We start from the raw sequence: 27815 nt of genomic DNA on the forward strand, positions 1-27815 counted from the left end.
CTCATACCACTGGTTGAGAAACACTGTGCTAACAGATCACTGAAAGGGGCCTTTATTAATTTTAAAAGCTTATGAAGGATGTCTGATTATTAGCAGATTTGTAGGCCTGTTATTTAGTAACACCTGTTTCTGTTAAGCCTGTTGTCTACATGTACTGAACACGATGTCTTTTATTTTCTTTAGGATCACTTTTTGATATGGTATTAATATGTCATTTTAAAAAACAATTTTACAAAGCAGATTTTGGAACAGAATATCACATTGGCCTGTGTATTTGCTGTAATCTTGTAGTAAATTGAGATCATAACTTTTCATTTATACAGAGAAAATAGTATAATAAAAACACTATAAATATGGGACTGATTTTTGTCAGAGCGATTGCAGCTCTGACTGGTATCAGCCAGACTTGTGGGTGCTTAGCACTTCTTTGAAAATCAAGCTCTGAAAGTATTTGCATAAGCAAATTATCTTTCTGTTTGCATGGAGTCTGGCCAATTGGACACTTTCAACAACACAGAGGAAGAAGGAGCCTCTTTTTTAAGGAAAGGGAGGATAACTTATCCCAGATTGGGGGAAATCCTTAGGAGGATTTCGCTCCAAATAGCATCCCAACCCAAAGAACACAAACTTCCATTACAACTCCAATAGGGAAAAAGGTTTTCAGCACAATGTGTTCATAGGATTGTTTCTGAGTCTGCCACTTTCCTTGTCCAAATCAGTAAAAAGGAGACCTACTCTAGTGATATGAAACATTCTGGGCTCTCATCCCACCCAGCTGCGCCACTGGTTTGCTATATGATTTGAGCAAGTGCATAACCTTGTTGTACCTCATTCAGCTTAGCTGCAAAACTGGGGCTACGTCTAGACTACCTCCCTTTTGCGGTAAAGGGATGTAAATTAGGCACGTCGATATTGCAAATGAAGCCAGAATTTGAATTTCCCGCACTTCATTTGCATAATGGCAGCTGCCACTTTTTTCAAAATGGGGCTTTTTCTAAAAAAAAACCAAAATGGAGTTTAGATGGGGCGTTTTCGACAGAAATATCTCATTTTGAAAGATCCTGTACTCCTCTTGTTAGATCTCACCCTCCCCCCCCCCCCATTAAGTCCAAAAAATGAGTACAGGAAATTCAAATCCCGGCTTCATTTGCAATATCGATGTGCCTAATTTACATCCCTTTACTGAAAAAAGGATGTAGTCTAGACACGGCCTGGGTAAAAATCAAGTGTTCACTGAAAATGTGATATTGCTCCAGAGCAGAACTCTCCTTGTTAGATATATGGAAAATTAAAGGATATTGCCTGTGATTCTTCTGCTATCGTTGTTACTGGACACACACATGGCTAATGATGGGGCCAAAAAAACACTCATACTTTATAGGTCAAGAGGAGGGATATGCAACTTGTTTAAACAAAGGTCATGGCTACTCAGAGGAAATAAAACTCTAGAAAACATGTTAACTTTAATATCTGTTGCCACATGTATACATTTTCCCAGTGTAGGCACAGCCAAGCAAACTCTAAGAAGAAAGTTGTTCGACCCTGCCAGTTGTTAAATTAAATCCAAGTCATCATACCCCCCCCTCAAAAAAGGGGGGGATTTGAATACTCACTGTTCCCACCAAAGGAAAAACAGTGGAACAAGAGCACAAGGTCAGGATGCGAATGTTTCAGTAGTGACTTCAGTAAGGGTTTGATCCAAGAACAGAATGCATATGCCAGGTGCTGAAGGAAAGTCTGTTTGTGTCTAACATATTGGATTTTTTCCCCCCAACAATTCATCCTTGAATAAATGTTACCCTTCTTCTTGTGCCAAGGCCAGTGATATTGTGGGTTAACAACCCAAGGATATAAATAACTGGCTTTTTAAGCATCATCTTCTAACTCTTGTTAGATCTCACACACCCCTAATTAAGTCAAAGATAACTTCACACCCATGCTGATTAGTATCTGTGACATACATAGTGTTGCAAGAATTGTGATGTGTATCATAAATTAATGTACACACTGTAAATTATTTTACAGAATTGTACATTACTATTGCCACATTTGTCTGTATAATTTACTATACAAATGTCTGTTTTGGCCTGTATTTTTAAATGAACTAGGCAACTACTTCTAAATACAGTTAAAAAACATAAAAGTTGAAATTAGGAGCCCAGTGCTACTCTTCTGATATCTATAGGAAGGCTTAAATGGAAGCAAGCTTGGAATGTAAATCTGAGCATTACACAGTAGAATGATAAAATCTAAAAGTTATTTTGACTATTTCCATAGAGATGTGTTTGGTTTTAGAACTAAATATAAAACTTAGTTATTTTTTTCTATTGTAAGAAAGAAATATGAAAATGTAACTAGTAGGATGGTAGCTAATTCATAGCCTGTCATAAATTATGCTTAAATCTTTGACATACATAGACAAAAACAACTGCTAAAAATACATATCTATACATTACATGGAAAAGTACAAATTATGTAGAGTATCCTTAATCTACATAATACAAAACTATTCACATGCTGTAAATCTTGGTTATCTTTTGTTTGCTTATATAATGCTTTGCAGTATATTTTTGGCAAGGTAGGGTTTTCTTGCATACTTGTGCATCAGTTGTCATTCCTCATGCTACTGGGATGTTTGGTCTTAAATTATGGCATTTTAATTGAAGAAAATGTGTGGGTAACATTCCCTCTTTCAAAAAAAAGTGTGTTTATTTTCCCTTATATCAAATAGATTTTAAAAATTAGATTGTCTATTGGCTACATTTACTGATTCCTATATTGATTGTTTCCAAAAATACAAGAAAGGATTGAAATTACATTGTGAGCATATAATTTTCCTTTCACTAGTCACTTTTACCTTCAGAAATCAAAGAGAGAGGAATGCATGTTTCTGCTCAGTCAGTATTCTCCCTTAGAGAGAAGGTCTAGTACTTCATGCTAGAGGCATCCTTTGTTCCCTTTACTTGGGGTACCAACACAATTGAGCACCAGAGAAATCCTCTATCATTTCTATTAATTTCATGGTGTATAGCTCTTCAGCTAGATAAAAGATGTTCAGAATTGCTTGATCAAGAAAAGTAGTCAAACTTAAAATGGTCCTAATTATCAACGTGTATATTCTGCTTCTGTGGCAAGCAAACCCATCAAAGAAGGCTGAGGGTGTTTAATCCAAAGCTGCAAAAGAGGAACTAAGGCATGATCTAAAATCCATGTAATGCAATAGGCATCTTTCCACTGACTTCCTTGGGCTTTTGGGTCAGGTTCTGAGTTCTATGTTTAAAATTCAGTACATGGGCTGTAAGACTTAACCCATCTTTCATTGTTTCATAGTGGTAGAAACCACATAGTATGATTTTTTTTAAATGTAAGCTATCAGAAACCCTCACAAAGAAACCTTACAGTGCCTAAATGATCCACTCTTTATATAAATGTAAGGTAAATCAGAGCATAGCCTCTGCTTGCAGTGGCTTATGGTTAGGCCTTTCCATGCAGTCATATCACATTAAAGTGATGTGGAGTTCATTGAGTTGACTAGAGGAAATCATCACCCAGTTGTGCCCACCTTTTCTTTATGCCAAACAATCATCACCACTTTGATATTGGCAATTTGAAATTACCAAGTCACCACTAAAGACATTTGTATTTAATGGAAGAATTATTCTTCACAATGAAGCTAAGCTGAAAAAATGTTTCTTAGCTGGTGCTGGCAGTGGAATACTTCATTTTCGTTTATAAATGGAATAGTGTGATTAGCTACTCATACTTCAGTCCCCACTGCCTCCCTCTGCTGCTACACTTTATAAGAAGATTATAATTCTCAGTATGAAGTGAAAATTACCTGGGGGGGGGGGCACATTTAATTATTACTCTGCTTCCTCCTGTCTCCATGGTGATCCTATCCAACAGCCTGTTTCCCTTCTGTTGTATTGGACCTCTTTCTCCCCCTCCAGCAATAAATCAGCTCTGCATAAGCTTGAATCACAGTATTAATCAGTGGCCTAGAGAGAGGAGTGCTTCACTTAGTACTGTAGCTGCTCAGTCCAGCCACTCTGCTTTCCTCATTCCAGGAGCCTTTCACTAGATACATGAACTTCAGTCAGGCCTGGATTTCTGCCATGCTTAACCTAGGGCTTCATCCCGCAAGGGGAGGGGACTGGTTAGAGGTGACAGGGGGAGTGTGCCCAGTCCCCTGGCCTAAAGCAACTGCCTAAGCCTGCCCCCTGCCGTGATGCATACATGGGTCGTTCTTGTGCTGAGCAATGCCTGCTAGCCAGGTAGCTCTAGAACTGCAAGCCCGGAGGTGTACCCCTCCCCTGCACAGTCCCAGAGAGGGATGTGGAGAGGAGGGGGAGCAAGGCTCTGATCTCAGCCCCGCTCCTGCCTCCTCGCTGAGTTTGCAGACTGAGGCGGTCTGGCCAAGCCCCAGCGAGACTCTGAGGCAATCCTGTGTCAGGGCTCCCTGCGGGGAATATGCCGCTGATTTCCTGCCGTGCCTCGGCGGGCAAGTTTGCACCAAGAGGGCAGAGGGATGCCCCCGCTGGTCTCTTCCTGCTCCCCTACCCCGAGCTCTGCTCTCACCTGGGTTCTCCCCGGCTTCAGGGGCAGCGCAGTCGGTGAGGATGCTGGGGTCACTCTGGGACCTGCCTCTCGGGAGAAAACAGCCAGCCCCTTCTTCCGCTGCAGCCATAGGTGGGGGGGTCTCCGAGGCGAGGGGAGGACGGGAGGCAGCCAAGGTCACCACGGGGAAGGGGAGGAGGGAGCCCAGCGCGCCAGGAGCTTCAGCCAGGCAGCCCCAGCCGCGGCAGCATCTTCTCCAGCCTCCGTTAGCCAGCTCCCGTCAATGCCCCCCGCCTGCACCATCCAGCAGCCGCAGAGATGCCTCTACTCCCCGGGCCTTCTTTTGCCACTCATGGGCGAACTTTCTATCTGCGCGGCTCAAGGGGGTGCTGCTCCGTGGGGGGCTGGCATGAGCTGGGGCTCTTCCCCTCCTCCCTCCACCCCCGCGCCCCTTTCCACCAAATCACAAATTCTTCGCTCCTGCGATCGCTTCAATCTGCGGCTCTTCTTAGAGCATCTGTTGGAAAACATTGGGATTCTCCCATCATGCCCCGCGAGAGGGAGCGTGACATCACAGTGGGATGGAGGGGTGGGCTGGGAGAGGGGACACCTGCACTGCACAAAGAGGGGGCAGCAGCAGGTGCGCGCGCGCCAGGGGAGCCCTCCCCCTTTTTCCTGGGGAAGGGAGGAGGTGGAGGAAGCTGGGGGGGGGGGGGTCCTACTGTTAAACCGCAGCTATTTTGCATTTCAGCCCCCCCATCTCTGCTCCCTTCCCCCGACTATTTCCCCCCAACCCTCGGCTGCGAGTCAGGAGCAGCCCCTGGCTGAGGTTGGGCTGTTGTGTGCCCAATCAGATCATCCCAATGTCTGTCCGGGTGCGTGTGAATTGGGGGGGAGGGAGAAATCCTAATGAGACTGGCCCCTTCTCTCCTCCCTCCCCGCCTCTTTCGGGAGCAGCCGCTGCGCGCGAGCCCCTCTTGCGTTGCTCCGGGTCTGCAAAGCGCGCCGCGTGTGGGCAGCGGGCTAGTGTGCCGGACTGCACGTGAAGAGTGTGTCGGCGCGTGCAACGGGTGCATCGCATGTGCGCACCGGGGGTGCGTAGCGGGCGTGTTGGGGTGCGCAGGGGGTCCTATGTCCGCAAGTGCAGCGTGGCTGCCTTTTCTGGCCCCTCTCCTCTGGGCACTTGACTGGGTTATGGATTGAACCAGCTGTTGGCTCCGTCCCCTTTGCCTCCACTTTGCTTCCCAGCTCAGCCTCTCCTGCCTACATTTAATCCAGAAGTGGAGAAATAGCTGGTGGCACGAGAAACCCGGCGAGCTGCTGCTGCTGCCCATGTCACCTGACGAGCTGTCTAAAACGCGGTCCTGTGGCAGCTTCCAATTTGCCAGGCGCTAGCTGCTCTGGCACAGTTTGTTAGAGTTACGGGTGAATCTGTGGTACTATCAGTGCTTTCTTTAACAGCCTGATTGAGGAACAAGGTAGCTCAATCAGAGCAGACTGCTTTTTTGTGGCTGGTGAGTACAGCTAGTCAGGGATTTTCCAGAGCAACATAATTAACTTTTGAAACGATTTTTAAAAAAGTTATTTTATATTTTAAATAAGAACATAATAAAAAGTCAAAAAACTGGAGCAAACAATTTCATCTGACCCCAAATGATGATTTTCCTTGCAATTTCATTTTTTTTAAAATTCTCTTCTTGACTGGATTTTCCTTCCCTAATTTGTGGCATTTCCCAGGAATCAAAACATCTGGTTCCTGTCCAAAACTACAACCCTGGTAGATTGCTTGGCAGCATATGGTCCAATGCTCTGTGTGATTTTTTCCCTATTAAAACTTTAAGCGATTGATGTCCCAGTTAGAGAAGGAGGGACCCTTTTTAGTCACTGCTCTGCTAGTGCAGAAGCACTGAGTTCATCCATGCAGCCTTTGCATAAAGTACACAGTAGAGATGTAAAATCCTGTTTAATTGGTTAAACAGCTAAACATAGTGCTAACACTAGATTTCACTGATTAATGGGGGAAGGGTGAGGGACCTCTCCAGCAGGGCTGGAGCAGCTCCGGACCCCGCCGCCCCCACCTGCTTGGGTTAGGCTAGAGTGGTCCCCACCTCAGGCAGGGGCTGCTCCAGCCTGGGGGCAGTTGCTGGGACTCCTGGCCCTTCCACGGCAGCTGTTGTGGCTTTCCCTGTCAGCCCCCACTGGGGAGCTGCTGGCTCCCAGACAACGTGGGGTCCGCATGAGAGGTCTGGCGGGACTGGAGCAGTCCTCTACCTGTGGGTGTGCCATGGGTGGGGAACAGCTCTTGGGTACCAGTTAATTGTTACCCGGTAAGCATCATCCATTAAGGCAGTGGTCCTCAATGCAGTGCTTGTGGGTGCCATGGCGCCCACCAGGGCTTGTATATTCGCCCGCCTAGTGACCAGTGCCAGCCCGAGCCATTCTTGCGCCCCAGGTGCATGCGTGGCCCCCACCCCGAGTGCGTGGTGCATGCACGGTGCCGCCCCCAGGCGCCCAGCAGCCCCAAAAGGTTGGGGATCACTGCATTAAGGTAACTGTTTAATTGGTTACCTGTTCACATCCCTAATAAACAGTGTCCTTGGACCTACACATTATCTGTAAAAAGCACCCTCCCCCCCAATAATGCAGTTGCTGTTGGGACTGAGTGCTAATACTAGGGATGTCAACGCATAGTCAATTACATGATTAACCAGGCTTATTGGTTAATCCTGTCGACTACATGCACTCCCCCCTCACCTTGCTGTATCAGAGGCAGCAAAGGAGGGGAGAGGTGGGAGCTGGAGGCTATCAGATAGCCGTGTAACCACTAAAATCTGATGCAGTTACACAATTATTCAATTTCACGGTATATAACATCCCTAGTTAATAGACACTTGACACAAAAGCAAGATTTCAGGGCTAGGGGTTTGCACATACGTATGTACGTGTTACGGGTATAGCTGGTAGAGGCACCTACACTTAAGATTGCCAGACATGTCCTCTTATTAGACTATCTACAGTTGCTTATAACTTTGTGAAACTAACAACTTGAGTTAAAATTTTCCGTTCTCGGTGTCTGCACTAGGCTGATTTTTTTTTTAATTCCAGCAAATATGGTGTTTGAAGGCCAGAAGGGGAGGAAGGAGTTTGGGAAAGATTTCTTCGAGAATGTGGTCCTCATCAAGCATGGGTTGTAGTTGTTTAATGATTTCCAGGAGGGATGGTAAGTGACTATGAGGGGCGTGCAGTTGATGGCTTATTTTCTGTATAGAGGCAGGTTTTCATGAGGTATTTGTGTGGCCTGTTCCATGATTTGATCTACTTCTCTGGTGGCGTGACCCTGTAGGGCTGTCCCTTAGGGCTGTGGGACACGGAACAATCCCTACTCTGTCCCCACCCTGCCTCTTCCTACCCCTGCTGCATCCCCACCCTTATTTCCTCCTTTCCTACAAACCCTCCTCTTCCAAGCAACGCAACCCAGGGGATTACTACGAGGCTTGTTTCAGCAAGCCCAGTTACTGTGGCACCAATGGTTGATCTCCCCACTCCAAACCAATTCTCAGCTGACTGGTATCTGTCTGGAGTTGCCAGCTTCCACAAAGTGATTGCCACTCACTTCTCTACAGTGAAAGCTGGGGAAAGCTGAGCACACAGTTCCATGAAGGTGGCTTTCCGCATTCCAAAGTTTTGAAGCCACTGGTTGTCATCCCAGATGTGCATAAGGATTTGATCCCACCACTCTGAGTTAGTTTCTGTAGCCCAAAATCGCTGATCCACAGTGCTCAGCTACTCATTTAATGCTAAAAGCAATCAAATGTTGATGCTTTTCATTTCAGGAAGCTCATCAGGCATTTCTAACTACCATTGTCTTTACAACTTAAGAACAGCTGCACTGCTATGTGTGATGTATTTAGTGGCAGCTATAAGAGCAGGGGACAGCCGTGTAGGATCCATTCTTGGTTGCAGCTGGGGTGGGGAAAAACAGCAAAACAATAAGGGGAGGGGATTAAAAATGCTGCAAAAGAAAAAGGAAGTAGTGGGTCTGCTGGGACATGAAGCAGTGCATTGTGGGTCACTGAGCAGGGACCCAGAATACCCAGCGTTCACCACCCCTCTTCCCACAAGACCGATTGTCAAAATGGAGAGAAATGCACTATGGGATGGCTGCCGTAAGAGCGCTGCTCTCATCCGCAATGGAAGTGCTACAAATGTGAACACGATCTGATGCCTGTGGAATTACGTGAGTACACAAAACCAGCGCTTGTCTAGCACAAAAAATGATAGCATGAAACTCTGGAAGTGTAGACAGCTAAAATCTGGGGAAGTTTCCACAAACCAGTTCCTCTGAGATAAAAGGCCAACTTTGCTTTAGCCAGATGTGTGCTTAATCAAATGGCCCACCATCGGATTAAGTTGCCATTCTTTGGCAGGAAAAAATATGTGAATGAGATAATTACATTTTAGCAAAAACAAACATCTGGAAATTCTCAGCCTCCCAGACTTGCTGACTCATGAACCCCAGATGATTCTCAAGAAAGGAAAAAATATAAAAATGGGCAACCGATGCCCCAAATGATTTCCCACTCAACCCTATCCATCAACAACCCTAAAAGAACAAAGGAAGTAGCTTTGGATGGGGAAGAGAGATCCTGACTGGAAGGATTTTGCTTTGAATTCACTTAGGTTGTTAAATTAGGGATTGGTTGGATTTTCCCTTTAATTTATTTGTAAACAGCTCTGAATTTTATGTCACTTGCCATCTATTTTTCTGTAGTTAAGAAACTTGTTTTGTTATTTTTAATCTAAATCAGTGTGTATGGATTGAAGGGTTTGGGAAACTCCATTTGAAATAATAAATTTATGCATATCATTTTCTGTTAATAACATGATGGATTTTATATGAGCTTGTATTTTCCAGCAGAATGCTCAGCTATACAAGATGCACTTTTCTGAGTGAAAGTCTGGGACTAAAATCTTCCTGGTGTTGCCATGCAGTATAATGCATGGGAGGCTGGCAGTGTTCCCTCTAATTTTTATGACTATGTGCAGAATCAATTTTGTTATGTGCACCAAGGCAAGTGCAGGCGTGTACTACCAATCAAAACAGATGCTACTGTTGGTTGTGGGCAGCTGCTGGCACTCTGTTAATCAGTCGGAAGCCTCTGACTCTCTCCTGGGTCGCTGTCAAGCACTCAGCTTACAGGGAACACTGGTTGTGGCAGGCTACAGCAGTCATACAATATACCTGAGAGTGATTTACATGCTGGAAGCTGTGAGTGTGAGGAGACCAGGCGTAATTGCACTCACAGTGAAGCCGCATAAAAGGCACCTCAGGTAGTAGAATTGAGGGGACACAGCTGTTCAGCTGTCCAAATTGTTCCCTTGGTAATGTCACAATTACTTCAATTTGAATTGTGTTTAGTTTAAAGAAAATGGCATTGTATTTTTCTCCATTCCAAATTTAAAAATTGATTAAACTTATTTTTTAAATGAAATATCCATTCAGTAAATACTAAAATAAGCAATACTTATGAACTATGTACCCCCTCCCCCTCTAAAAAAGAATCCCCTAGCCATCCACATTAGAATTCCACTGATGTAACTTACTACAGAAAGTTAACACCCAAACATAATTAAAGGCAGCAGTAAAATTTTACTAATTTTATTTCTGAGGAATAGAAGACAAATGAATAGATACTTTATTTTATATTCCATTTAAAAAACAAAACCAAAAAGACCCTAGATGGTGTAATAGCTGAATTCTGAAAATATTTCTTTGAAGGAAAGAAACAAAGACAAGATGAATCACGTTGACCCAATTTTTCTTGAGTCAGCAGAATAGTCAACAGCCACATTTCCATTACTCAACAGCTCATCTGTGATCTCTGATCATACCTCTAATCTTTCTCGTTATTTCTTCCTTTGGAAAAAATGACTTAGGACAAATTAAGAATTATAATAATGTCAGCTCTAAAGCCATGATTGTTTTGATGACAAAGGGAGATGATTTTTTTTTTTTTTTTGCTTCAAGCAATGTTTTCAGATCTTGCAACAAAAAGGATTATTTGTTTCTGGCTCATGTGGTTCTTACCTGGCTTTTTAGATTTTATGCCAGCGTGCTGTAACTCAGCAAGCTCAGATTAGTAATGCTGATGTTACGTCTTCTGATGCTCAAAAGGTTCCTATTTCCTGTTTTTGCTCAGACAATACCTTGGTAAGTAGGACAAGGGGACATGTGGGAACTCATGTGCCAAGAAAGTGGTAAATAAATTCATGCCATTAAGAACAGATCAAAATTATTACTGTTTGGTGTTCCATATCGCATTGAAGGACTTGAAGAATTCCTTTTTCAAAAACAAGATACTTGCTACTATAAAATGGGGATAAGGGACCCAAATAGTAATAGGCAGAGATTTTTGGCTTCAATTGGTGCTTCTGACAGTTTCCAGGAATTGTCCACTGCTGCACAGAGTTTGGAGGCTGATTTTTCCCATTTCCTTTTTCTTCTCTCCACTCTGCACTGCCTCAGTTTGTCATCAGATGACGAGTGAGAGACCGAAGATGGGAAGAACAGAGGGTCAGTATAAAGGAACAGTCAGTTCAGACTGGGAAAATATGACCTCTGAAAAGTCAGACCTGAGATGACATGCCAAGTAAATGTTGATTTGTGCAAGTTTAAGTTCCCTGGGGGGTAAGTCTTGTTTGACTTCCATGCCCAATTTACTTCAAGCTTTTAAAACATTTGGGAAGAAAGGTGCACATGCTGCGTTTTGGCAGGGTGTTCTTTTTTGCCCTGTTCTCTTTTGAGTATGTGCATCTCTTACATGGCCCAGTCATATTATCTGCCAAACAAGGAAGAACAATTTAAATAACTGAACTGAAAGACACTTGTTGTGTCCACTTTTATCTGCAAAATAGTTCATAATCTGAGATATATGGGGTTACTTCAGTGATGATTTAGGGACTGGAAAAATAACATAGCAAAAAGAGGACTCGGGGCAACATCAAACCAACTACTTCAATCTTTTCTATAAATGAACAATAATTAACACTGCAGAAGGTGATGAAATATTTGCCTGTTCCATTTGTAGTGCAAGAGAGGTTCTAGACCCAAGGAAAAAATTAGAGAGAGGAAAAGCAAACAGTAATGCATAGCACTTTTCATCAATAGATATCAAAGCACTTTGCAATCTTTAATGTACTTATCTTCCCAACAGCCTACTTTAAAGATGGGGACCTGAGGCACAGAGCAGCTATGGGACTTAGGAATTGCAACACCTAACTTTGAGGTGTCTAGAAAATCATTGAAACTACAATAGGATCTGCAAAGCCTGAGTTACGTGCCTAGGCTTCATTTACAATGGACGGGGAGAGAGAGGCACCTCAGAATGGGATCCAAAAGCCAACATGGTGGACCAGGAGCTGTCTAATTTACCCAGTGGAAAAGAGAGGGGGGCTAGGGTCCTAAGCCCTGCCCCTCTCTGAGGTTAGGGTTGCCAGGTGTCCAATTTTGAGCTTTCTGTTCGGGAAACAAATTGAGAAAATATAAATGAGAAAATATAGATGTCCGGTATTTTTGAAATAAGATGTGATGTAGATTGTGATGTAATGTCAAGTGTGTCTAGTATTTTTGTTGAAACCATCTAGCAACTCTATACTGAGGTACATTGAGCTGCAAGGAGGCAACTCTTTCTCTTTGTGATTCAGAGTTGGGAATCTACTCCAGGAGTCAGTCAGCAGCTTAGATTTCTACATTATTCCTGAGCTTCAGGGGGTAGCTGAGTTAGTCTGTTACAGAAAAAAAACAGTAAGCAAATGGTCTGGTAGCACTTTATAGACTAACAAAACATGTAGATGGGCTGTGCCCATGAAAGCTCATTATACCATCTACATGTTTTGTTAGTCTATAAAGTGCTACCAGACCATTTGCTTGCTGTTTTTTTACATTATTCCTGTGTGAATTAATTAGGTGCTTGCTGTACTCCCCGCAAAAGCAGGTGAAGGGGAAGGTGCTGCCACCACCAGCTTTAAAACTTTTTATTCCAGCGGTTACGGCAGCCACTGGTGCTATGGCGGGTCTAAATTAAATTCTTTCCTCTGCCAGAGACTGAATGGTACATAGTGTAACAGCTTCAACAGGAGAGACTGAGGGAGTCCTGTATCAGCATATCCCAGAACTCAGTGGTTAGAGCCTTCTTGTGAGAGATGTGGGTTCAAATTCTTTTTCTTCCTTAGGCAGAGGAGAGAACTGAGCCTGAGGGTACGTCTAGACTACCGCATTTTGTCGACGGAAGTTTTGTCGACAGATACTGTCGACAAAACTTCCGTCAACAAAGAGCGTCCAGACACATTGAGTTCTGTTGACAAAGCAAGCTGCTTTGTCGACAGAACTCCGTAGTCTGGACGCAATGTTACAGGCAATAACACCTTCTGTCGACAGAGTTCTGTCGACAGACGGTGTTATGTCTCGTAAAATGAGGTATACCAGCATCGACAAAACTGCTGAGTTCTGTCGACGTTATGTCGACAGAACTCAGCGGTAGTGTAGATGCTGGTATAGTTTTGTCGACAAAAGTCCACTTTTGTCGACAAAACTAGGTAGTCTAGACACACCCTGAGGCTCCTGCATCATAGAAGAGTGCTTTAACCACAAAACTGAAGGATGGGAGAGTGTGCACTGGCTGGCTTGTTGAGTGGAGTCTGACTTGGTATTTGTGCTCAGAGCACATCAACTATATTGGGCCCTCATCAATGGGCAGACTCTTACCTTCCCTGAATTGCATTAGGGACTAGGCTTGAAATAAGTGTCTGGATGTCTAGAATGAGACAGAAGCTTGTATCCCCAGGAGCAAAAACGTAGATACCTACAGGACTTTTGCAGCAGCAAGTTAGATGCCTATAGGATGAGGCAGCAGCCAAGTAGGAGTTTTGTGGACCACAGTGGCACCTGAAAACTGGAATTAACCAAGTCCCTGCAGATGTCTGGACCAAAGCGACTTACCCAATAGCACACAAAGCCTATAGCAGACCTGGGAATTAAACTCGCATCTTCTAGGCTAGTTCCTTAAACACTGGACCATCCTTCTAAAAAGAAAGCGCCAATCTATTTTAAATATCAAACATAAGGGACTTTTAGCTTAAGATCCCATAAAAATGCGTGGACTTTTGTTCCAATCGGTCTTTCCTGAAACCCATTTTTCAGGTTAAGACAAAGTTTAGCTGAAAGCCCTAAACTGACGTCTAACCAGCCCTAAGATTCTGGAGTTAGACACCAGTGGTGAAATTCGGGTTCCATTGAAACCAGCAGAAGCTGCCGCTGACTTCACTGGGGTCAGAATTTCACTTCAGATCTCTAATCCTTTGATGCCATCTATTATGTGTTTTAACCAATCAATCCTGTTTATTCTGTTCCCCTACCCCAGTTTCTTTTCTTTTTCTATCTCTGTGTATTCCCCCCCCCCCCCACACCCCTCCTTAAAACACTTTTATCAACATTTTATAGAAATATTTTCAGGTTTTGGTAAAAAAAAAATCTAAACTCATAGATTTAAAGTGTTCTGACAATCTCCCCCGCCCCTCCAAATATTCATTTTATTTGAAATAAAAGCAAAGTTTTATCAAACAATTCTTAACCTTCTCAACCAGCTGCCCTGTGTGTGTGTGTGTGTGTGTGTGTGTGTGTGTGTGTGTGTGTGTGTGTGTGTGTGTGTGTGTGTGTGTGTGTGCATGCGTGCGCGCGCACGGTATCTCTCCCTGGAAACCTGGCAATGGGCCAACAAAATATTTTGAAGTCCAGGGTATCTGATGCAGATGACATAGCTCCAAGGTTCACATCCTAGGCATGATTCAGGCTTCAAAGGAAAGCTGACTTCAAGCAGGAAGCAAGTTCAGACACTGAGTGAGAGCTTTGGCTTCAGGGCTCAGGCAAAAACAGCTTCAGCCCCAGGGCAAGAACATACCCAGAAATTATTCCAAGCCCTATAGCCGTTACCGCTATACAACATTCCATCTTCATAAGCTTTACCTTAATCAGGCTACTCCAGTGTCATTCATCATTCTGTTGAAGCAATAATAATAGGATTTAAATCGCACATTTCATCTTCAAAACACTATGGGAATATTAACTAATTAATTAGGTTATTATAAACTCTCTAGGTCAAGCTCCCTCTGGTACAGGCACACAGCTTCCATTGCAACCAGCAGGAATTCCGTGTATATATCCAACATGTTTCCTTTATTGTAACAAACTCTGTGTTCTTCTGCACCAAATGCATAACTTTTGGGAACAGACATAAGTAAAAGGAAGAAATGGGCCTATTTTTAGATACACAGCATGGAACTGCACAAAGAAAAATCTTTTAATGGCACAGATCGCATTTTGCATTAAACACTGTAAATGGCTTTTTCTGTGACTATTAAGGAAGACACATAGATTTGCCAAAATTAACTTATTTATGAGTAATTATTAATTATTATTATTAATAATACTCAAGAGATCAACACATAGTTGCATAGTACCCAAGATTTAGGGTCTGATCTAAACCCCTGAAAGCAACAGAAAGAATCGTACGGATTTCAGTGTGCTCTGTATCAGATCACTTGTGATTTAACTGCTGTACATTTTGGATAGCGCTGTTGAAATATAAAAACCTGAATAAAGTAAAATTATTTCTAATATTAGCCACATCGTGCAAATATGAATAGGGTGTGTCTTATGATTAGAACTAATTCATTGTCCTTTTGTAACATGTGGACTAAAATCTTGCAGTTCTGAGTCAGGTAAAACTCCCACTGAAATCAGTGCTACTTTCACTGGGATGCAGGGCACCATTTGGGGGCCTGGAGGTGGTAGGCCCCCTGAATTTTCTACTAGTGGTCTACTCTCTCTAGCCCCAGGCAGAGATGTTAACTGCAACACACTTGGAGGCCTAATCTACACTAACCCCCACTGTCGACCTAATCTACATCATTAACATACTTTTTGTGTGCTTTAAAGTCAGCAGGAGTTGCTGTCCCATTGACGCGGGCCACTGTTTTCATCCAGGTGGAATACCTGTGTCAATGGGAGAGTGCTCGGAGATCAACTGATCGTATCTAAGCAGACATGCTAAATCGACAGCCATTGGCTCAATCACTGCACCATGACATAGTGGAGACAAGCCCTCAGTTGTGAAGTGATGAATTCAGAAGCTGGAAGCACATCCTTTGGGACAGAGTGGTGATAGATAGATAGATAGATAGATAGATAGATAGATAGATAGATAGATAGATAGATAGATAGATAGATAGATAGATAGATAGATAGATAGATAGATAGATAGATAGATAGAGGCAGGCTGATTAAGATGATTAAAAGGATTATTAGATGAGATAGAAAGCATTGTCAGGTACTCTAGTCAAAAGATAAGAAACAAAGGGTGGAACTATATGGTGAGAGAGGAGAAAAGTAAATAGAGTTGTCCACCCAGGAGACTATACTGGGGTGAGTGCTGTCAAACACATTAATAAATTATTTGGAAAAAAGGTAAACAGGCAAAATTTGCAGATGATACAAAATTTATTCAGGATAGTCAAGTCCAAAGTAGACTGCAAAGAGTTACAAAGGGATTTCACAAAACTAGGTGACTGGGCAACACAATGAAATTCAATGTTGATAAATGCAAAGTAATGCTCAATATAATTTCAAATATACATACACAATGATGGAAGTCTCTGTTAGTTGAACACATGAGTAAAGATCTCTTGGAGTTATTATGGATAGCTGTCTGAAAATATCTGATCTGTGTCTAATAATAATTTAAAAAAAGAAAAACAAAAAGAAACCTAACAATGCACTGCATCCATGTGAAGCAGAGGGCATATAATTCAAAACCCATGGGAGTTTTTGACTATTGTAGCTAATTATGTTGGAATTAGAAAGAGAGGGTCTATATGAGCCTTGCTATTAACAAGAAGACAGGTTCAGTTTCAGGCTTTCAGTTTGTCATGCACTTGAGTGTGCCATTTAACAATGGATGGAACTACACTCGCATGATTTTGCTGAAATACTTTTAACAGAAAAGTTTTTTTGTTAAAAGTATTTCCACAAAAGCATCCCTGCCCACTATAGACGCGCTTTTGCGCAAGAAAGCTCCGATGGCCATTTTAGCCATCGGGCTTTCTTGCACAAAAAATTAAGGTGCCTGTCTACACTGGCCCTCTTGCGCAAGTATTCTTGCACAAGAGGGCTTATCCCTGAGCAGGAGTGTCAAAGTGTTTGCACAAGAAGCACTGAATTCTTACATTAGAACGTCAGTGCTCTTACGCAAAATGCAGGACAATGTAACACTTTAAAGACTAACAAGATGGTTTATTAGATGATGAGCTTTCGTGGGCCAGACCCACTTCCTCAGATCAAATAGTGGAAGAAAGTAGTCACAACCATATATACCAAAGGATACAATTAAAAAAATGAACAAATATGAAAAGGACAAATCACATTGCAGAACAGGAGGGGGATGCAGGGGGGGGGGGGGAGGAAGGAAGGTAAGTGTCTGTGAATTGATGACATTCTCCCTACCTCTAATATCATCAATTCATAGACACTTACCTTCCTCCCCCCCCCCCCTGCATCCCCCTCCTGTTCTGCAATTTTGATTTGTCCTTTTCATATTTGTTCATTTTTTTAATTGTATCCTTTGGTATATATGGTTGTGACTACTTTCTTCCACTATTTGATCTGAGGAAGTGGGTCTGGCCCACGAAAGCTCATCATCTAATAAACCATCTTGTTAATCTTTAAAGTGCTACATTGTCCTGCATTTTGCTTCAGCTACCCCAGACTAACACGGCTACATTTCTATCACTATTCTACATGCAGTGCTCTTACGGAAATTCAAGCGGCCAGTGTAGACAGCTGGCAAGTTTTTGAGCAAAAGCGGCCACTGAGTACTCTCACCCAATGAGTACTCTCTTAAAGAGTGAGGACCTGATTGATAGATACAGGTCTGGGGGAGGGGTATAGGTGGTGGCCTGCATTCTAGGGGATTCATCCCAATTACATTAGCCTTTACATAATTTCTTCTTTTCCAAATGATTTTGGCTCAGATTTTCAAAGGTATAATTTTGTACATGTCTAATTCATGCATGTGTGAGGTACATACAAAAGATTGCTCTTGATAATCTGGATCATCATCATTTATATGATGCTTACTTCTCAAATGTTCAAGTAATTAACTGCAAACATTCTGCTTCTTATCCTTTAGAAGTTGTTAGCAAGAGTCCCATTAGCATCAATAGGAACAATATATACCTGAGAATAATTAGTAATAAATGTTTTGGGAGGGTTACTTTAAATTTTTCATGGTAAAATGGAGGTAAAATGGAGGTACAGGGTCATGCCAGTGTCACAGGACCACAAAACCTGGAACAGTCATTGTCAGATATCAATAATATCAAAGACTATTGGTTTTAAACTACCACCTATTCTTGACAGGTTTTTGAAGCCCCTTGGACTTATCTTCTACAAAGCATCAACTACATGATGTCATTGCCTTTACACTTTTGTTTCCATCACTCGGTACTTTCCATCCAGGAAATGGAAAACAACTAAGGACTGGTGAGTTTGTAAGTAAGCAATGTTAAGAAAACTGAAAGCGGCTGATTTTTTCCCCCCTCCCAAAGTCATTTGATTGATGCTTATTTTGGGTTACTTATTAGGCTTTTATTTTTATAGCCCTCAGCAATCTTCTGTGTTGCTGCAACTCAGCAAACATTTTCATGTAGGTAGCAGAAATGACATTGGTGGTAGTTAGTAAATCAATTTGAAACATCAATAGAATTGTGCATTAAGTGTTGTAGAATGATCAAATTTTGTATAATATTTAAGGATGAACATCCTCCTGCTATTATCCACCAGTAAATGTGCATAGAAATCTGATTGAAAATGTCAAATATTTTTTAAAATATATCCTATTTATGTGCAAATCAAATATTGGAGCCTGGAACTTATCAGCTGGTCATACTGAACACTTTAGTTACAAAGTTACACTTTAGTTACATCTCTCTACTACTCTTTAAAAAGCTACTATGATAATGTATGCCTATATTCTCCACTATGATTAAGGAGCACTGACACGATGTGTTCTTGTAGCTAAGATGAGGTATACATGTTGCTTGATTTATCAAAGAAAGATGCTAGTATGCCCAGTTTTAATAATCATTCTTAGAATTTAGGCTCACATTTTATCTGACAATTTTTGAATGTATCTGTGTTCATTGTGTCTAATTTTTTTTCATCATAACATGATTCTGTCCACCTAGGATAAACGAGAGAGATACTTTCTACACATTGCAATTTGGTCTTTTAAATGTTCCAATCCAGGAGAAATGAAAATTGTTTAAAGTCTGCCATTGGAATGGCTAGATAACCCCACTGGTTTAAGAGAAATATCAGTTTTATATTACTGAAATAAATCTTGTTTGGTTTGCTGTTTATTTTGCACTAGATTGAGCCTTCAAGCTCAACCTGAATAAAGGTGGGTGTGTGAATGCTCTATCCCAGTATATGTTGGTGTGAGAATGCTCTCAACTTAGAAAAGAGGAGAAGGAGGAGAGCTCCTTTCTAGGCTACAACATGACCAGCTAAACTTGATTGTGAATGTGTTACTGCATTTACATGGGTGCTTAGGAACTTCACAATTGTATTAAGATCGTTTTGTTGAGCTAACTGAAATGGAAAACACACTTTTTCATCATTTAGGCATACTCATGGGCATGATCTAGTCCTTTATTATTTTGATTACTCTCCATTTTACCCCATGTACTGTGGAACTTAAGAGAGTATCTTATGATGCAGAATGATGAGTAGCTCAGGAAATCAGATACGTAAAAATGCATTTTAAGTAGTGATAGCCAGTTAGATGCTCCAGCTGGTGTATATATACCTGGTTGAGTTTTTATTTCTAAAAGTTTGAAATGTTAACAACATCATACGAGATTTTCACCACATTTCAACCAGCTGTATTTGTGCAGAAGCATTAATTTGTCATATGCAAACTGCTGTCACTAGATGGTGATACGTCCTCTCTCTCACATACACATATACAGCAGCAGGTCTGACATGTCATCTGGAATGTGCATTGCTGTAAGACAGACAAACACAGACATATTGCAATTACAGCCGGACTGTTTGATTTCTGGTTGCAAGTGATAAATTAACTTGTAAAAGAGATGTTACAGTCTTTTGAACAACTATTTTAAAGCATGTAAAATTGAAAGGAGCATAAACTCTGTGAAGTTAATTATAAAAATATTATAAGGAAAGCCAAAAAAGAGTTTGAAGAACAGCTATCCAAAAACTCAAAAAAAAATAGCAAAATGCTTTTAAGTACATCAGAAGCAGGAAGCCCGCTAAACAGCCACTGGTGCCATTGAACTATTGAGAGGCTAAAGGAGCACTGAAAGAAACTGATCAGGGTAAAAAAGCTCAGTTATCAAAACTGTGAAAATGTAAGATATGTTATTTCTATAAAGATATGAACATTTCTAACATGTAAAGCATCAGCACCTTGCATGAAGAAAGGACTCCGTATGCGGGATATAAGAATGTAACCATTTAAATGGTTAACCAATAAGCATTAACTTATCATTATGGTTTTCATTATGGTTACATGCTTCTGGGAGGCTGGCTGCTGCCCTGCACTTCTGGCTGTGTATCAGAGCCTTCAGCATGGGGCAGCAGCCAGCTCTGTGGGAGCGTGGCTGCCAGTAGGGAGCTTGTGCATGTAAGGTGGCTCCCAGCGCACATTGGCTCCAGCTGATGCCCTTGCTCCCAGGGAGCTGGCTGTTGCCCCATGCTTCCAGGTTCTATAGTATAAAGCTTATATTGCAGATCCCTCAGCACAGCCAGCTCCCTGGGTGTGGGGATGGCAGCTGGAAGCTGGTGTGCACCAAGAGCCAGGATGCTGTGAGCTCTGTTAGAGCTGTGGGTTCTGCAGTATAAGCTTTTTACAGAAGAACCCAGAACATGGAACCACTAAGATTTTTAATGGTTACAGGGTTTTTAACAGTTTTTTTACATCTCTACTCAGTGTCTTACAGAACTGTGTTCTGAGTTAGATCTAAGTACTTGGAAGGAAAGCTGGGAAATCTGTCCAGCTGACTGGTGACCAAAAGCATAAGAACAGAGCAGAATCTTTTACAAGGATTAAACTAGCAGGTGATTTGCTTTCAGTTTACTAGTTGGTTTTTTAATATGACTTCCTAGAAGAACCTGATCTGATTCTCCTCTGATACATGGTAAAACAGTGACGTTAATGGAGACAGACTTGTGAAAATCTGTTGCGAGAGAAGAATGATGCTACTGCATCAGTTTCACAGGGAGGGTCTTTAACACTAGATCTCAGCACTAGCATTGTCACTTCTACCATATGTGCTCCTCTTGTCTGGTGGTTCCTGCTCCTGACCTACTTTTGCTGGAGTGTGAAGAGGGGACAGACTTCAAATAGGTTCCCAATACAGGAAGTCCCTGGGTTACATGGATCCGACTTACATTGGATCCCTACTTACAAACGGGGTGAGGCAACCCCGCACTAGCTGCTTCCCCCCAGCAGACCAGGGAGACGCGAAGCTAGCACCCTCCCCCCCCCCCCCCCAGCAAACCAGGGAGACGCGGAGCGGCTTTTCTCAGCAGACACCTCAGCTTGAGAATAAAGGACTGAGGGAAGTGAGGTGTGGGAGAATAAAACTGAGCTCTGGAGAAATGTTTGGCTAGAGTTTTCCCTACAATATGTACCAGTTCCGACTTACATACAAATTTAACTTAAGAACAAATCTACAGTCCCTATCGTGTACGTAACCCGGGGACTGCCTGTAATTAACCAACTCCAGCACCTACTCCCCATCCCTCAAGCTACAGCTAAAGATGAAAGAGGAATAGTTAACAATAGTGTTTAAACACTTCCCATTTAGATTTAAAGCAGACAGGGATTGAGTTCCCCACCTACTAATAGGCACTACTCTCCAGAGTCATAAAAGTGCTGGTAAAGTCTCTTTCAATGGAGCATAACCAGATAAGGAAGGTTGGGACAGTGAGTGCTTCTAGGCCTTTACAATTCATAGTTACTTCTCATTTGGGAAGAAACATGCTTTTGGCTTTAACAGAAACAAAACTCAAATATTTTTAAAGGTACCATTTTTGCTAATAGTCTCAGGACAGCTGATGTGTATGTTACCATAACAACAGACATCCTTTAAAAAGAAAATTCTGCTTGTTGGGTGTGTTGCAAGTTTAAATGTGCTTAGTTTTCTGTTGGCGCTGATGCCACGCAGTCCTATTCTTTGGAAAGCTGGGCTTCAACAGCAATGTAAAGGAAACAGGTTTGCAGAACAGCTGTTCTTCCAAAGGCAAAAGTACATTTCAAACCTAGGAAGGTTTGGGTTGGTTCAAAATGGAATCAGCTGATTCCTTGCCAAGTCAGCGAATTCAAAGCTGGAAATGGGAGCATCCCTGAAAGGGAAATCATAACAGTTCAATCATCTTGAAGTCATCCATACAGTAATTCCATTGTTGGACACACTCCCGAGTCAGAGAAGGTTTTGTGACAACAGACCTGACTCTAATCAGTTAGGCAATCACTTTCCGGTTACATTGCTGCATTTCTAGATGTTGTGATCTCATACATAATACATAAGGGTCTCTTGATACCATCAGCAGCAAGGACAAGAGGCATTTCTTGCCTGACAGACACCTATTGTCTTGGAATCTGTGATCTAAACTCATGTGGTCAATACAAAATGCCTTCCTGAACTGAAGATAACATAGTCAGAATAAAGATACAAGTTACTGAGAGCTTGATTTTCTATCTGGTTGTCAAATATCCAATTCCCAATCATGATTACATGAGATACACATGCATATGCGGCCAGAATATCTTAATCCTGTCAGCATGTGTATATTTTTCTCAAAAGCCCATTGTAGTTTGTAAACCAATAAAGGCATTGGCCACTGTTTTATAACAGAACTGTGATAATCAAAGTTTGTAATTGACACATGTAACACACAGTGTCTGTTTGTGCCTGTGCTCTGGGAGTCATACACCCCCCAAGCTTCTGTTTTCTGACTCCTTTCTTTTGTTCTCCTCCTTCAGGAAGTCCATAATGCTATAGTAATAACGTAACTTGCTTCTGCAGAGGGACAGTAAGACGTTAAATGAAACGTGAGACATAACTGGATAATATCTGTCACTGAAACAACCTCTAGTGATTTTTTAAAGCAGTTCCAATACTTTGGCATTTCCATTTTGGGATGCCCTTTAAGTGGCTTCAGGGGAAGTGCATACGGTAATCTTTGCATGCTGTCTTGCACAGTACGTAATGTACTCAGAAAAAGAATAGCATTAGAGATGGAACACGCTGCGGACAATGAAAACTCAGGGAGGTCATGCAGAACAGAATATACTGAGCATTCCAAGTGGAAGCATTTTATGGATGAAGTAATTATTTCCTGCCCCCAGCATAAATCATGATGATGTTTGTCTGAAATTCCATTCTGGTAAGACTGAAGCCTTTTGTGTATTGAGGTATCTTTCCCTTTCGTTCAGGATGACTGGATGCAGCTCTCTCTAGTGGCTTTGCATTTATTGGGGACATTCAGGGGGCTATTTGTCCTCAGTGAGAATTGCCTCTAGTGAGGACTGCAAAATGCCATGGTGCAAACACCTTCAGGGAAAGTTTTCCATTGCTTCAGACAAAGGTAAAATTTTGACTCCCGTGTGTTGAAAAGTAGCAGAAACACACTGTTCTTCAGGGCGTGGTTTTATAAATAAAAACACAAGAGATGCCCAGAGTGCAGTCTATGGGGCTCCAGAGGCGATTTAAAGGGCTCAGGGCTCCAGTGGCTGCTGCAATACCAGCAGCATGCGAAGCCTACGCAACAAGAGACAAGTAGGTATAGCTCCAAGCTTTGTCCCTTTGACACTTTGTGGAGTGTGTCAGGTAAAACATGCATTGTAAAGTCTTTCTATTTCAATCAGACCCAATGCTTATATTGTGTGAATGACACTGTACAAAATTAAGGCTGTATTAAGTTAAGAAGAAGAAGTGCTAATTTTCATTAGCAATCACACTAGGAAGATTACAATAATGATGTAAAAACCAAGGGACCTGGCTGCATAAGAAAAAAAGAGGTCTCACACAGGATCTAAAGCTCTTTGAAGTCTGTGGAAAGAGTCCTGCTAATTTTAATGGGCTGTGAATCAGGCCCTTTGATATTTTCCCTTGTGGCGTTCTACAGGTTTACATTTTTTGGCCCAATTTAGTATTGCACATGGAAGAACAGTCAATCTAATTAATAAGAGCAATTTGCCACGGCTGTACATGAATTCTGTGCTGTTTGATAGAACTTACTGGAATTCAGTTGGTCTGTTCCATTGCCACAGTAAACCAGGAATATAAAATCCCATTTAATTGGCTAACCTGTTAAACTATTGTCCATGGCAGGCCCCCTATGGGGCAAAAGCAATTCCCTGCTCACGCCAGGTGGAGAGCTGCTCCAGCTCCCACCCATTAACCTTAACCGGTAAGCCTTACCCATTAAACCTTCTGCTCCCTACACAATACCTGAGTGCTTACAAACTGGGAAAGTACTATAAAAATAATAAGGTTGGTGAAACATAAATATTTTAGGCCCCAGTTCTTCAAATTGGCAGCATAGATGCTGTTGCAGAATCAGGGTCTTAATTCTTCATCTTCAGATTTAAAATGTAACATTTTCATTTAACTTGTTCTGGGATTTAGAGACTGGGATCATTTGCATGCCTACACAGAAATGGACTCTCATAAATCCTACCAGTCATTAGTGGGCACACTTATTGTGACTGTATGCTCATATTGCACATGTAATTGCATGACCCATGTTTTTTATTGACATTAAGGCCTTATATTTCCCCAAAAAATATAATTGCCAAATTTATTTTTACTGGAAAAAATAATTTAATTAGGTTATCAGTTTTGAAAAACTGCAAGTTTTAATCATGTCACACAGAGAGGCCACTAGATGGATGAATGGAGCTATTCTTGTTGGTTCAAGAATCATTCTGATGACACAAATTATTTTAACATTTTTATGCTTTCTTGCCACTCCCCCTACTCCTGACTTTATAACTATTGTAAACATGCTGTTTATCATGCATTATGAACTGAACGTATCAAAATGAATCTCTCTCCACTTGAAAAGAGGTTACGTACTGAGCATCTGAATGTTACAGAATTTATTTCATACATTTTGATAGCAGTCCCCGACTGCACTTTTTGAATAGAGGAGCCAGCTGTCACTTTAGGTGAAGTTGATAGCCTGTGCATACTGCAAAACACAAACACCTCATAGAGCATTTCTGGTTTTATATGGTAATTTCCACCCACTCCTCATCCCACATCAGCAAAATGGAATTACTTGAGGCCATATTGTGTCATAGATTTATTTTTTTTAAAGCAGAGCTCCCTATTTGACTCAATGGGCAGCTCCACTTAAAATCAGTGGGAAGCTACGCTTAAATATCCATGACACAATATGATGCTTTGTGCTGACAAGAAGATTGTGGGGCTAATGGATGAGACTACAAGTGCTCTGTAGTGGCTTTGTTCACAGCTATTTGTGCTTTATTTCCTTGTACAGTATCAGAGGGAACTATGAGAATACATTTATGGAGCATTTTTGTGTACAGGAAATTAGTGAAATGGCCACTAGGGAGCCCAAGAAAACTGTTTGATTGGTTTACAGATAATTTTGCCATCTAACTTTTATCTTAGACATCTAAAGTAGTGAATATTAAACCTTCATTTTTCTTAGCTAGGATATTTTAACACTAAAATATTAATACATCAATAGATATGGTACCATGCTGATAGGGGATATTAATGTCTAATTGTTAATCGAGCAAAAAAACGCCCATACTGTGCCTTAAATAAGTTTACCAACCTATCTTAAGTGCTTTTATTGGCGTGGGGAACCTTTTTTGGGTTGAGGGCCACTGGCCGCAGGAAAAATATCAGAAAATACCGGACATGTGCAATGTCCGGTATTTTCTGATTTTTCCGGCTGCGCACCGGACGGAAGCCTGGCGTGGGCGGGGGAGTGGTGGGAGTCCCAGCTGGGAAGCGGGGCCGTGATTGCCGCTAGGAGCCCTCAGTCGGTTGAGTGTGAGGAGGGGTGGAAGCCTCCTCCTCGCTCATGCGTCGCTGGGTGCCTGCGTGGGACAGGCAGCAAGTGCCCAGGTGAGTCCTATTCCCCGTCGGCCGATTTTCTCACCCCCTCCCTTCCCAACCGGCTGGTTCTCCCCCACTTCCCCTCCTGATCTTCCCTGGCCAGCCCCCCTGCATCACCCCCCCAGCTCTGCTTCCTGCCGGCCCGTTCTTCTTCCTGATCTCCCCTGGCCAGCGCCGCTGCGCTGCACTCCCCTCCCCCCCCCGCCAGCTCTGCTTCCTGCCCCCCTTCCTCCCGGCCAGCGCCGCTGCACACCCTCCCTCCCCCCCACCAGCTGTGCTTCCCACCGGCTCGTTCCTGTTCCTGATCTCCCAGGCCAGCGCCACTGCACCCCTCCCCCCCCTGCTAGCTCTGCTTCCCCCCCACGCTTCCTCCCAGCCACCCTCATGGCCCCTGATCCCCCCCAGCTGTGCTTCCCGGCCAGCCCCACCCCCTCCCGGCCGATCCCCCTTCCCCCGATATCCTGCGGCCAGCCCCATTCCGCCCAAACCCCTCCCCCCCGCCCCAAGGTCAGCCCTGCTTCCCATTGGCCCCCCGATCTCCCCTGGCGAGCCCCGTTGCCACCCCCCCCGTTAGCTGTTTCCAGGCGCCCCTACCCCCGCTCCCTTCCTGGCTGGTCCTCTCCCCCGCCCAACCCATGAAGCATGTCTGGGTTTTGGGTTTTTTTTAAATGACTACCTGGAAACCTCTAGCAGGTCCCTGGAGTCTTTTTTGTTTGTTTTTTTTCCTGGTGGGTTTTTTGGGGGGGGGATGAGGGGGTGTTCGGTATTTTTGTTTCAGCCATCTGGCAACCCTACCCCCAACTGAGGAGGAGAAAGACATTCCCTATATTCCCCTTACACACCAGAGCCTAGGGTGATCCAGTAGATTTTGGGAGTTCCAGCCCCACAGGGGAGGTAGCTGGCGGGGCTGGAGTCCCAGCACAGGCTACCCAATGCTAGGGTAGCGTCCCAGCCCTCAGGGGCCAGTTCCAGGCAAGGAGGGAGCTGCATCTAGCCCCCGGGCCCTAGGTTCCCCACTCCTGCCTTATATGGTCCCTAGTACTGTAGTAGCTTATGAACTTTTCTGTATCTAGCCTCACAACACCCCTCCAAGGCTAGAAGGTAAAATTATCACCACATTTACAGAGGGAGAACTGAGGTCCAGAAAGAGGAAAGGTTAGATTTTTCAGGGTATTTAGGTACCTAAAGGTGGAGATGCCTGGTGTGATTTCCAAAAATGTCTGACATCTCACTCCCAAGGGAACTTTTAAAAAATTCCATTAGGTGCCTATCTGTATCTTTAGTCAATTAAATACCTTTAATAATCTAACTCTAAAGGACTTGCCCACAGTCACTGAGGAAGACAGTGGAGCATGGAACTGAGCCAGGTTTCCCAAAATTCACGGAAATACTCTAACCACTGAACTTTCCTGCCTCTCAAAGCTAATTAGCTTCTCTCCCTCCCCCCCCCCCCATCCTACAGTTAATCTGATGCTTAACTTTACACTGAATTCAGTGGGATTATTCATGCACAATCAGGGCCCAATGTATAGTTTTATGGTTACATTGTCATATAATAGTGCTTCTGAATTATACCTGTAATAAATTCCCCAATGAAAAAATTGTGTGGGATTTAAGAAGGATGAAGGTCATAGAGTTCCACGCCAATTACTCTTAAAAACCTTCTGGAGTTAACCAAAGATGAGGTCCTTTTTCTCACATTTAAAACATGATGTAAAGTTTGAAAGACTACAAGCTTTGTTATAGAAATTCTATAGGTTGTTTTGAATCTTCCATAGCAAGTTTATTATTCTCTCTTCAATTCCAAAAAGATTTATTTGTAAAAGTTAAGCTTTCGGCTCATTCTGCTCCAGTGCATGCACCTCTTCCAAGTCTGTATTGCATATGGTTAAGGAGAGGCAGCATTTCCCTTGAGGTCCCTATTCATAAAGCACATAAGCACGTGCTTAAGTTCCTTTGACATCAGCTGAGCATCTAGCTCCAGATCACGTGTACATGTGCTGGCTGGAGAGTGATAA

At 42.7% G+C, this 27815-nt stretch overlaps 1 protein-coding gene and 1 long non-coding RNA gene across 3 annotated transcripts in view; one reads left to right on the forward strand and one right to left on the reverse strand.

Moving 5' to 3' along the window:
• PHACTR3 (phosphatase and actin regulator 3) overlaps window positions 1-5117 on the reverse strand; it is a 207490-nt gene extending 202373 nt beyond the window's left edge. Inside the window, exon 1 of the mRNA XM_075901114.2 lies at window positions 4579-5117. Coding sequence (XP_075757229.2) covers window positions 4579-4687 — 109 coding nt within the window. The 5' untranslated portion in view covers window positions 4688-5117. The remainder of the gene's footprint in view (window positions 1-4578) is intronic.
• Window positions 5118-7659: 2542 nt separating this feature from the next.
• Window positions 7660-27815, forward strand: part of LOC149523457 (uncharacterized) — a 131357-nt gene continuing 111201 nt past the window's right edge. The window contains exons 1-2 of one of the 2 annotated variants that reach the window (XR_016347025.1): window positions 7660-7777; window positions 18029-18151. This is a non-coding gene — a long non-coding RNA (uncharacterized LOC149523457). Of the gene's footprint in view, window positions 7778-8647; window positions 8795-18028; window positions 18152-27815 lie in introns of those variants that run through there. The other variant, XR_016347026.1, reaches the window with a different exon arrangement.

This window comes from Pelodiscus sinensis, chromosome 17, assembly GCF_052426305.1.
Source record: "Pelodiscus sinensis isolate ZL-2025 chromosome 17, ASM5242630v1, whole genome shotgun sequence".
NCBI classification, from domain to species: Eukaryota; Metazoa; Chordata; order Testudines; family Trionychidae; genus Pelodiscus; species Pelodiscus sinensis.